The sequence below is a fragment of the Lissotriton vulgaris genome, chromosome 11 (assembly GCF_964263255.1).
Source record: "Lissotriton vulgaris chromosome 11, aLisVul1.2, whole genome shotgun sequence".
NCBI classification, from domain to species: Eukaryota; Metazoa; Chordata; class Amphibia; order Caudata; family Salamandridae; genus Lissotriton; species Lissotriton vulgaris.
In genome coordinates, this window is record NC_141699.1 from 651,955,110 (window position 1) to 651,967,784 (window position 12,675).

At 42.4% G+C, this 12,675-nt stretch overlaps 1 protein-coding gene across 2 annotated transcripts in view; it reads left to right on the forward strand.

The window, feature by feature from the left end:
* Positions 1-12,675, forward strand: part of ADAM9 (ADAM metallopeptidase domain 9) — a 563,447-nt gene that overhangs the window by 250,993 nt on the left and 299,779 nt on the right. For both annotated transcript variants that reach the window (XM_086943740.1, XM_086943741.1), the window contains exons 4-5: positions 8,460-8,538; positions 12,199-12,275. In XM_086943740.1, coding sequence (XP_086799866.1) covers positions 8,460-8,538; positions 12,199-12,275 — 156 coding nt within the window. The remainder of the gene's footprint in view (positions 1-8,459; positions 8,539-12,198; positions 12,276-12,675) is intronic.

A 12,675-nucleotide genomic window follows, 5' to 3' on the forward strand; every position in this document is an offset into this window, starting at 1 on the left:
AAGTCAATTAGAGTCTGACCGAATCATATCCGGAAGCATCCGGATGTATCCAAATCGTTCGGTTGGACTCCCCCGATCCGACTTGTCAGGAAAGCATTCCGGAACCGATTCGGTCTAAATGCTTTCCAAACGGGATCTTAAACGGCCCCTTGATCATGAAAGCTATCTTTTTGCCATTGGAACCATCAACCTGGAGCACGCACTCAAATATTTGTAGCAAAGATCCCAAGTTTTTACTCAGTAATAAGAGTTGGACCAGCCGTCCTGATATATTCGACGTTAGGGGAATCTTAAATTTTTAGAGCGCTCTCTGATTTTTACACTACTGCCTAATTAGAACCATGATTTTTGTGCCGCTTTCAACCAAGACCTAAATGTGACTTGCAGTTTCACTTTTACAATTACATGAATGGCCCTAAATATGCCTTGCATAGCATGTTAGCTACAATGCCAGCATCGACTCAAGGTGTTTTTTATAAAATGGGGTGGGGCTTGGTAGCTGAAAACAAGGTATATCAGAATCGGAAAAATGAATTGTGCAGATGCAGGTGTAGGGCGTGGTTAGGAGTTGGACCCCTGACCGGTATGAGCCAGCGCTTCATAAGACTAGTATGTAAAAAATCTGACGTAATCCAAAACTTTACAGCCTTTAGCTGGGAAGTGACTCTCCCAAGCTGCTGAGTTGGAAACCGGGGTGGAACATGTTTCAGTTTCATTGCAAGCTCCAAGTGTGGGGGTAGGAATCTCAGAGACCAGTTTGTGATAGTGGCAATAGAAGCTAAGCCTTGTGATATTTGAGGTGAGAAATTTAATTTAGCAACAGTTACCTCAATGTGGGACTGCAAATTTGTGCAACCCGCATCCAACGGTTGTAGGAGGATGCCTTTACCTGTAACTGACCATCCTTGACTCGGTGTAGATGGGGCAAAGAGCCGAAGGCTTCACTCAGGGGAGGTTCTGCGGGGTGAGTCTGAGTACAGTGCAACGCAGAAATAGAAATAACAATAACGTATCAGTGTCCATCCTGGAGTTGAGAATTTTTTTTGTCTTTAGATTTATACTGGCCTTATAATGGGTCTAGCACGATGAAATTGTGTTGATATTGGTCTAGCTTCAAGTATTCATAATAGACCTCATATATTGTTGTAACTGTGTGTATATATTTATTAAAGGGGATCTTACTGACCCCTGTATGGTGACAGATAAACAACAAGTCTTGATAAAGGTGGTTATTATCATTAGAACCCACCGAAACGCGTCAACGCCTTTTCTGGTACAATTCAAGACTCTGACATCGATGTTTTCGTACAGATGCTGCAGTAGCAAAATATCGATGGAAAACATAACAGAGTCCATATGTACAACCTGTATTTAACAATTTTCATGTTTTACTCCTTCTGTCCTTAGCTTCAATTGTGCAGGTCATAATTGATTGTCTTGTTTTGTTTTATGTATTTTAGATTACGGCATTAGATTAGTTAGCTCAATTATATTGTTTTTATTTACAATGTATTCATAATAAATGATTATTAATCTGATATATTCTTGATGGTATATATGATTGTACTGTTTGCATTTGGAGGTATGTTTATGTGAACCTGTTCTTTATTTGACTCAAGGGAACCTTTGAAACTTTGGGTTATGTGGACGCAACACAGTTAATAACTTGTATATTAATTGTACTTATAGTATAAAGAGAATAGGATCGGATAGAGCGCACCCAGCGCAATAAACACAATACTAAGCTCTATATGACTGACGCGTAGTCTTATACAATCAGCCAGTTTATCTCACTGGTGGAATGGTAATCTCAAAGTGATGATCAAACACTAGCAGAGAGGTTTTATACACAACACAGTACTGAAAGTGTTGTGTGGTTCCTATATATTCCTTCAGAGAATCTGCGCGTTAGGATAACATGAATTGTGGGCTTGGTGGCAGACTGACTCTGAGCACCCCCACCAGAAATGTTAGCCTTTTTGCATTAGCTAGCTCACAGTGCCACTATTATCTCCTCTTATCGGGGAGAGAATAGTTTCTTGCAACCTTAAAACATGATAACCCTGATCCCTCAGGATCGTGGAAACAATGTACTACTTTTCGCTCAGTCACTCGTGCTCACTTATTCGGTCTCAGAGAGATACACAGAAGAAACAGTAGGGCGTGTTACAATAAGTATTTATTGCACAGTTGTTCCTCTAGTGTAAAATAGATGTGCTGCAACAACCTTTAGACAGTAGCAGAGATATATGATCAGCAGTACAGTGAATATAAAAGGATAGTACAGTTCTACCATTTTGCCATAGTCATGAATACATACATGAATATAAAATGTATGATAAAAGAAAGTGCTTACTCCTACAATGCCTATCTAGATGTACCTAAGTGTACCTAGCATGTGAGTAGGTGTGAAGCCAAGAATCCCTCTAGGTTTTAGTCAAACCCCATTACCTGAAGTGTGAGAATGTAGGAGCCTGTTCTAGTCTCGAGTTGGACACCCCGCAAGGGATGTGTCAGACCACTATCAGCTGGAGCGTCTGCATGCAAGAGCCTCAGCTTCTCTGGTCAGTGTGTCGGCCTGGAAGTCTCGGTTCCCTCTTCCTAACACTAGCAAGATGTGCTGTATTTATGCAGAAAGTATCTAGGGCTCTTTTGTCCCTTGTCTCATGTATCAACCATTGTTGGATTTGAGGACGACGTATTGAATGAACCATATATGTAGGTATGGTGGGGTAGGTGGTATAGTCCCTGCCTGGTTTCCAAGAACCCTTATGAATATTCATTCATACTGTGTGAGTCTATTGATGAAGTTATAGGACTCTATTGTTTAGGAGAAACCCTCCTTTTGCACCCAGGACTGGAACTAGGTAAAGGTTCAATCCTAAAGGCTTGTTACTGTGTAGAATCAGGGGGATAATGTAGGTGATGGTGTAAGGTATTACCTAGGCCTACATTAGGGTACTGATATGAAACTAACAAAACCAGGCCTCTGGCTAACCATTATGTAATGTCCGCAAACAGCTCTAATTTTTTAATGTTTGGAAATTTGTGAAATGTGCACTTTATAGTCTGCAAAAAGAAAGGCAGATCAGCAAAGCTGTGCAATACGAATGCCTTGTCTGGAGTTCGTAAACACCTTATGATGCAGGTACAGTTGGCGGAAATGGGGGATGAAAATTAAGTTGCTGCGGAAACAGGTTACTTTGCATGTCTTAAGTTACTTTCAGGCCTTCTTAAGTGTTTCTAAACTTCAATTTAAGGCAACAGGCAGCAAGTATAACAGCAGCAACAGGAGCTCAGATTTCTACAAATCAAGGACACAGAGTTTGGAGATCTTCGTGGGGGTACGGTGGATGTACACCAACCTTGCTGTGTCAATGGACACTCATGTGCAACAACCTAAGTGCTCCGAGTGAAACCTAAAGGTCACTTGATCGGGTTAGCTTCATATCAGGCTAGCCATCCGGATCCTGGACCACTTTGTTTGACAAGATAAAGGGAACAGAGGTGAAAATGATTAAAAAATAATAATTAGTTGGTACAGTGATGGAGGATCTCTCAAAGGCTCATCTATCTATCACCCAGATCACCATCTCAAATATGCGTGCAAGGCCTATCTCTCTGGCAGCTCTTCTTTATCACTGGTGTCTGGGGCTCAGCTGATGTTTGCAAAATAGCTGTTGGCTTTGAGGTTGACTGCATGGTATCCTTCCCCTTAAGTGCAGGATTTCTTGAGTTCACTGGGGTATTCTCACTAGGCAAAGGCAGCAGCAGAACATACAAACACAGCTTGAGCAGGAGCATGTGGACCACTGTCAAGGTTTTTCAGATTAGACATAGTTGAGTAACAATGATTCCAGGAAAGGCTAAGTTAAAAGCAGTTCCACGTGTTCTGCAGGGCAGCTCCGTGTTGTATATAGAACGGGGCAATTGGAAGCAGAATAATGCCCACTCTGTACAAATGAATTTATGGACCTTTACAATTGAAAAGTACCAGTCAGTCTGGCAGGAGGCTGTATTTCCCCTTCAGAGTAGTGTTTGGGTAACTAGGGGCCTCTGTCTGCATGCAAGTACTTAGGTTGAACCCTCCCTCCAGGGAATTGTCTGCCAATAAAGATAGTGTATTTCCTGTAGACTGCATTCGTACTTATGGCAAATGGCGCTAGCATGAACATGTAACCCTATATTAGGTAGGGTAATGTTCTGCTGCCTTATCATAATTCCTACACACTAATGTAAACAAAGGGTTATCCCATAGCACCTCATTAACCCCTTCCGTGCTCTGGAGACCTCCCTCCCCAGTGCTGCCGTCGGCCAACGGCTGACGAAGCCCCACCCACCCTTTAGAGCGACCGCACCGCGGTGGAAAAACCGCTGTGGTTAAGGCAATAATGTTCACGAACATTATGTTTAATTTAAAACATATATGCAAACATAGGGGGGCTCCTGATGCCAGGGCTGGTTCGAGGCAGCTGAGTGGACTATCCTCTTAGACTAAAGGCTGGGTAGATAAATTGAGGTTTCCCCTCTGAGGTGAGCTTGAAATACCTAATCCTTAGTATGGGGGTTCCTTCGGAGTAGGGGCTCTTAGAACTGTCGCATAAACAAAATAAATCAGGAAGTTCAGATGCCCAGGGAACATGGTGGGACGTCAGTGGTACAGAGTTGTTGTTTTTAATGTAATTGTTTATTGGCAGGTTAAAACACAATACAGTTTACAGTGCAGTATCATTAAAAAGAAATCTCTGAGCAACAAGTATATGCATAAGCTAAAGCAGGTATCTGCTGATCAATAATGTAAATCAACATATAACAAATAGCACGATTCGTCAAAAAGGGAATCCAGGATATCTGCTAGCGAACGGTTTGGGAATATCACTATCTTCCCCACCAAAGTACACATACATATCACATACTATAACCAATAAAGTTTCAATTCATATAGGGGGAAATAAACTTTTTTATGTAACTCCCAGCCCTCCCGACCCGGTCCTTCCCATCATGGCTTCCATTCAGTATCCCAGTATTCATCAAATAGTAGTTTCTAGTTCTGGTCACAATTTCGCCTCCTGAAATCAATTGAATGTTGTGGCTCACACTTGTCCAGGTGTACAGCACAAATCAATCAGGCCACTCCCCTGCCCTCTCCCTAATCCTCTCCCGGACAGTTCTCCCCAGGGGGCTCCAGTAATGCTTTGTATCATTGCACTCCAAGCCAGCAGGACATCTGTCGCTTGCATCCCTGCGCCTTTTTCTCATATGTGCCTCTTCAGCCCCAGCCAATTGAAGTAGGTCCCGTTTCCAGGCCTCAGCCGTTGGGGGTTGAGGACTAAGCCAACTGATCGCTACATGTCATTTTGCCACAGTAAGCCCCAGTATCGTGTATCTCCTACTCAACGTCTTTTTTGGGTTGATGGGAATCAGTCCAAGTACACACTGGACAATCTGCTGGGGGACGTCCCAGCTAGTAGTGTGTTTGATATGGGACATTACTTCCACCCAGTAAGGTATAATAGCAGTACAGTACCACAACATATGCAGAAAATCTGCTGTCGCTGCACCGGAGCAGGGACAATACTTCTCCCTAGTTGGGTAGAGGGAGTGCAACCTCTTAGGGGATAAGTACACAAAATGAACAATAATATATTGCATCTGCTTGCATCTGGCACAAATTGAAACCTTTCTGACCCCAGCATAAATTTTTAACCAGTCTTTGGGAGTAATAGGCTTGTCACTAAAGCGCTGCCAGGCCTGTTCTAACGGTGCTAGCCGCCTATTTGTGCGCAGCGCCCTGTATAAGTGTGTAATGAACTGACGCCCACCTGTCATAGACAGTGAAGTCACCAGGGTATGCGATGGTTCAGGGAAGGTTTGCCACAGTCTGTGTGTCGTGGCTGGAATTGTTCAGTTTTGTAAGAATTGCTCCCCTCAAATATCGAAAGTATCCATTGCCTCCAGCATAGTGATCGAACACCCCTCCGGATACAGGTCTGTCAACATTATGCAACCACCCTCCTGCCATTTATCGACTGTCATAGGGTCATTATCCAGATATCTAAATCCAGGCATACGGCGTATGTCAGATTACTTGTTGTGCCATTCTGTTCCAAAGTCTACCCATTAGGCGGATCAGATGTTGAAAGTGAATTGGGATGGCCCAACCATGCATCAACAACTCTCCAAGTTGGTGCCCATCATGTGTGATATCTAATGAGGATCTCTCCCAGTTAGGGTCACCATCCAGCCAATGTATGACATGCTGTAGATGGGCTGCTAGGTTATAGAGCTTCAAACTTGGGACTTCCATCCCTCCCTTGTCACACTTTGTCTCAAGTGTATTGAGACCTACTCTGCCTCTCTTACCTGCCCAGAGGAGCTCCACAAACTGGGAATCAAGTTTCCAAAATACTCCAGAGGTATCTCATACACAGCTCCCTGCAAGACATACAAACACTGGGGCAATATCACCATTTTCATTAGTCTAATTTTACCCATAACAGGCAGTTTAAGGGTGTTCCAGAATACAATTGCAGGGTGCAGATTGCGAAGTTCCATGCCCATGTTCAAACCAGCAGTACAGAGTTATTGGGCTTAACTCCGTACACAGATTTTATGCATGTTAAAAACCCTGGTGGTACAGGGGAATGCTGATAAATGCTGCTTGTCATTGGGAATTGATGAGAATCTATATTGCAGTGGCGACACACCTTGAAAAAGTGGCATACTAATAGGCAACAAAATAACATTTGAGAAGCAATAATTCTAAAGAGACAGCCAAGAGGATGCATAGTGTAGGAGTCTCTAAAGACTGCACTGACAACCTGCTCGTGCTCTCCGCCGGGACCGTGACCACAACTGGAGCCGAGACTCGCTCAGACTTCCATACCATGGAGATCGTGCACGCGGCTCCACTGTAATTCCGGCCCTCTTTATCAAAAAGGTTTCCCTTCCTACATATTCACGGTCCCTGCAGCCACTGTGCTACTTTCAGCCGTCTTAGGTGCATATCAGGCACGCCCGACGGCATCTTTAATATTTGCCTAGAACCCACCGGTATAACAGCTCGGGTATTTAGAGCAATTATATACAGGCATGTGTCCTTAAATGTCCTGAAGATGATCCCACTGATTTTAATAGGGATCAAAACTTCGTTGACAAACTGTACACCATATACATTGACAAAATTGCAATGTTGAACTTGTAGTGGTGTTCTCACAATATTCTGTTGGTTGTATCTATATCTAATGTAAATGCAGAGACGTTTTCCTTGCCTGAAACCCTTCCCTTAATGTTGTTTGGTATGTTTGTCAGTATACGCAGGTTGTGTCCCGCTTTAATTTTTTCTCCTATTTCTGTCTTGCTAGTCTATTGTATATTAAAAACTGTCCGGCTGGACAGATAATATAGCACTGATTGGGTCTATATTAATTTACACTCTATCTAATTGTCTAGGGACCATTGTCTTTAGAAATAACGTACCCAAGGTCCCTGACCAATTGCATATTGGGTTACCTTGTGTTTTGTAACAATAGTGTAGGAGAGTCAGCATTGTAGACTCATATTATTTGATTATGGCAAACCGGGAACAAGCTCACGCATTGCTGGAACCTCGCCTGCGCTCCCAGGTAAAACATGGTCTTGAATGTGAGAGTATGTCCTCCTAGCCTGGTGCATGAGTTCTTACTGAAAATGTTTTGCATGCTGGAGCTAGTGTTGTGTGATTTGTGATCACTCTCGCTGGTTGCCTGTTTTCTAAACTGCTGGTCGGTTCTAAATGTACCTTAGGCTGAAGCTTAAAATGCCGTCTTGTCATCTTGGAATACCATGAGATTTGTTTATTCATTGTTTCCATTCCTCTTTTTGTTGAACTGCTTGGAGCGTCATTACCCGAGAGGGTATCCAGGCGCTGGATGCAGGGACTGCTGCTGGGAGTTGTCAGTTGAATATCCAGGTTTTTAGGCCATCTCTGAACTTCTATAGGGTGGGTGTAGTCCAGAGGTGGAGTGGGAGGCCATTCCAGGTCTTGGCTGCATGGTAGGAGAAGGTGCTGTCCCTTCTATTTTTGTGGAAGTGGGCAAGGGAGAGGGAGGCGAAGCACAATTATCTGCCGGGTTGGTGGAAGTTCAGTCTGTGGTTGAGGTAGTCTGGTCCTTTGTTGTTCAGGGCCCTGTAGGCGTAGGTCAGCAGTTTGAACTGTCACCTTTTTTGGACTTCGATCCAGTAAAGCGCTCTGACGTGGGGGTAATGTTCACGGGAGGTCAATGATTATTATTTTCCTGCCTCTCTTAGCAGTGCAATATGGCTAGCTACCCAAAAGAGATGCTGGCAGTTGAAAAGTAGTTAGCGATAGAGGTAACATGGACAAAGACTTTCATGAATGCATGCTTAATAACGCTCATGGAGTACGATTGACTGTAATTACTTAAAAATAATAACTTTTTTTTTATTTTTTATTTCAGAGAATTTTTATCCAAGGATTTTGTTGTATATACTTATAGCGAAAATGGGACTCTGCTTACGGATCACCCCACAGTAAAGGTTGGTCTCTGATTTCTCTACACACACTTTCAAACATGTTGAGCCTCTACAGGACTTACTAGAGTTGCTTGTTATATCCACGTACAGCATAACATGCCTTTGATTTTCCTTTGCCTTGCTATCTAGCAGTCCACATCAATATGCATTAGACCGGTTTATTCTTTGTACAGTACACAATGACCATAGCTGTGGAAGATACCTGTCACTAAGCACACAGGCTGAATCTTTACTATTTATGTACTGGGTCAGGTCGTTGAGTCCGTGAAAAGCTCTCGCTTGGGTGGGCTGGATGTAGAGTTTTGGCGATTCTGCCAATGGGGAAATGTCGTCCATTAATAAATGGAATTTAGAAATAAAAAGGCAACCAGTATTAATTTTGTAAAGTGCCTTTTCACAAATTCTGCCTCCTTCTTAACCCCCTTTGTGATGGCTGTCTTGAGATCATGTGCTTGATTCAAGAACATGTACAGTCCTTACTTTAATTTTCTTCACCAATAATGAACTTAATTTTTGATCAGGGAACTTGTATAGGGCCTTCCACACTCAACGAAGCTCTTGCAGAGAATTTGTACATAATCACAATACATCCACCCTTTTATTTAAAAGTACAGCATTAATTTCATCCACAATCAAAGAGCAGTAACTTATTAGAAACGTATTGATCACAGATCAGCTATTATTTTAGAGAATCTAAAGTTAAAAAAGGAGACATTATATGACGTGGACTGTCTGATGTTCATTTTCTCCCTGGGTTGGTATGTGACTTGTGGCTGCATTATGAGGGGCTCTGTAAATATACTGGATTTTCCTCGCCCTCAGAGTTACCGATTTGTACGATACCTGTAACGCTGGGGATGGGGAAAACTAGGCCCATTACCAATTGGTTATATATATTATCACAAAAAGAAGAGGGGATTCAAGGAGATCCAGCGACCTGCAAGGGTTAGCTCCCCAACCAATACTTATATCACAATCAAATAATCCTTGGGTCTAAACAACAGTAGCTGTCAAAGTGAAGATCTAGCCGCTGAGGAATATCTCTTTAAAAGGGCAAGAACCCTCACCCACCGAGGTGGCATGCTTCATCATTGGGATTCTCCTTGTGCTGTGATGCCTAGTCACGGCACAGGCTACAACCCCCTCTCTACAAGGTAGGAGCTCAGGGATGTTTTGAAAAGAGGAAGGTATACTGAATACCACAGTGAGCTCCCTATTACCTTCCCAGTTCGGCCCCCCAATAATTCCTCATTTTCACTGCTCTATGGGTGAAAGTAAAGAGATCTCCAGTGTTCTTGCGGTTCTCATCATTTTGTTGTGGCGGTAGCTGCTGCTGCCTGCCCCATCGCACTCTAGAGTCCTCGCATGTATGACCCACTATTGTTTGAGGGAGAGGAAATGCAAAGCTGATTAGAGCGCACTTGAATATACACGATTCTTAGATATGACTTGTATACTTTGCAGTTTTCACGGGTTGGCAAATCTTCAAAGTACAGTAGTTTCAGCAGCCATAAAACTCATTTTTACTTAAACTGGTATTTGTCTTCTTCCACGATTAATGCATTTCTGTTAGGGATGTGTAAACTCCAGCTAATCTACATGTTATGTATGTGGCGAAGTTCACTTGACGAAAATAGGCTATATATATACCTTTGTATGTGACTTACGCTATTATTGCTGAAATTCATGAGTAAGCCAGGAGTATTACATGAGTAAGTCACACACCCTCTCATCCTCAGTTATTTATTGTGAAAGTAAATACAGCAAAATGTAGTCTGCAGTTTACCGCAGATTATTTTAAGCTTTAAAGTTTTCGGTATCTGTTTGCATGCAGTTTGATTCCTGCACCTTTGTATTTAAGTATTGAATATGGGTATAAATAGCCACTTATCAGCTCATGAAATTACTTTTCAGAGAGAAAGTGCAGGAGAAGGGGATCTGAAAAGTTAGTTATGCCTTTATCTTTTTAAGTGGGAGTTTTGATTCCCCAGAGACAACTACTTTTCACACTCTGATGGTTTTGGTAAATAGCACTAAATGGTGTCATTGCCACAGCTCAACTGTAGTGATTACAGTTAGAGTAGGTGTGTATTTTCTGTTTACATGTAAGAAGCGATGTCATAAATATAGTGTTATTAAGGAAATTAGGGGACATATTATGGATACAATGCATTTTCCTGGATCTTTTAGACGCATCTTTAAAAAGGTGCGCCCAGCGCACTCCAGGAAAATGCTCCGCACTATGGTGAATGCACTACCCTCAGGGTCGCGCATTCATGTGAAAAACAGAGCGGCTGCTTTAGAGTAAATATGTTTTCTCAGTGCAAGCAGCCCCCAGCCTGCACTTTTTCAGGGAATTAGAGATCTCTTTGCTGGCGGGCGCAGTCACTGACTCCACCCACCTGCAAGGGGATGTTTGGGGGGGAGGTCCATGAGACCCCTTTTCCCCACGCCAGAGGGCTGCAAATAGGGGGCGCACTGACAGTGCGCCTTTTAGCTGGCGCACTCTCAGTGTGCCTCCTGTGAGCTTCTTTGCCTCTGTGCCATCGTCTGTAAAATGGCGTGGGCGCAGAGGCAAGGACATTTTCTCATTTGCATGGTGCCACACACCCATTCAAATGAGAGAACGCCCTCTTGAGAATAGCCCTGGCGCTTTGTGTGCACCAGCGCTTTCAGTATTACAGAAGAGGACACACAAGCGTCTGCGGCCCCTTCTGTAATACCATAGTGTCCCAGGAAGCGCAAAGTGCACACAAACACCTGTTGCACTCCCGGGGCACTTCTATAATATGGCCCCATGTCTGCTTTTATTACAAGTAGGAACATTTCTCTCTATCACTGTTTATTCATGGCAAGAAATTATACAACAGGATATAGATTATAAAAGCTTGTACACATACAAAAGAAACCTTTATGCACATATACTGCTCTGTGAATAAAGGTATGGCTTGTGCAAATTATTCCACTGGCAACACTTATGCCAATCTACTCAGCTACAACAATTATTCTATTTTTCAATTCACTCGGAATTTATCTAGATGTACTTCAAATTCTTAACAAGTTGTGGAAAGTTAGTGAAATGTGCGCATGGGTTTGGTGAGAAAAAACAGTGTATGAGCAGTATATTCACTTCTTTCACACTGCTGATTAAACACAAGAAAAATGGTAATCCACCAGTCTTTACAAACTGTCATCTGTCTGACATTACATGTATCAGTCATAAGATCCTTCGTGTCATGGTTGTTCCTCTCCCTCCCTGTTTACACAGTACCCACTGTCTGTCTTTCATTTAATAGTCAACTTTAACTTTGTGTCAGCTACTACTATGCCTCAGTAACACAAAACATAAAAATAAATGAAAAAAACAGCTCCCTGCTGGATGTAGTGTCTTTATTAGCTTATTGAATGGAAAGTAGCGTCAGTTTGAGGGATGGAGTATTTTGAAAGTGACGGGGATTAATTGTTTCAAGAGAGCAATATGTATGAACCTGGATATACATAAAATGAAATTAACATAATTATTGATCAGGTAATATTTTAGTTCATACCTTAACTGAAATCAGCCTATATAATATTGCATGGACTCTTTAGCACACATTTTCTCAAACAAATCCTGGTCAGTGGCTAGGACTTTGGTGGAGTAATTATTTTCTTTGTTTATAGGATCATTGTCACTATCATGGATATCTTGAGGGTGTTCGGGGATCAACAGCGGCTCTCAGTACCTGCTTTGGACTAAGGTATTGAACATAATGTAATGGTAAAAAAGTTTTTTTCACGCTTTTATTTGTACGTTTATCATATTGGAAAAAACATACATAACTGCAGTCAATGTACATTAAGTGATCTTTGACAATCTTCACATTCCATAGCAACAGTATACAATTTACAGATAACCAACCATATAGAGGAACAACCCCATCACACAGTGCCATCTTCTTCACTCTGAAGATTCCCCAAACCATCTGCCTCCCCACTCATCCAAACATGTTTCAGTTCAGACGGATGTATGACATTACAATGCATGCTTTTACCACGCATGCTTTTACATCGCAGGTTTTACAACGCATGCCTTTACAACGCATAGTGTTGAGGGGTGCTGGATAGTGAATAGTTTAATTTACTATTCCAATTCCAGTC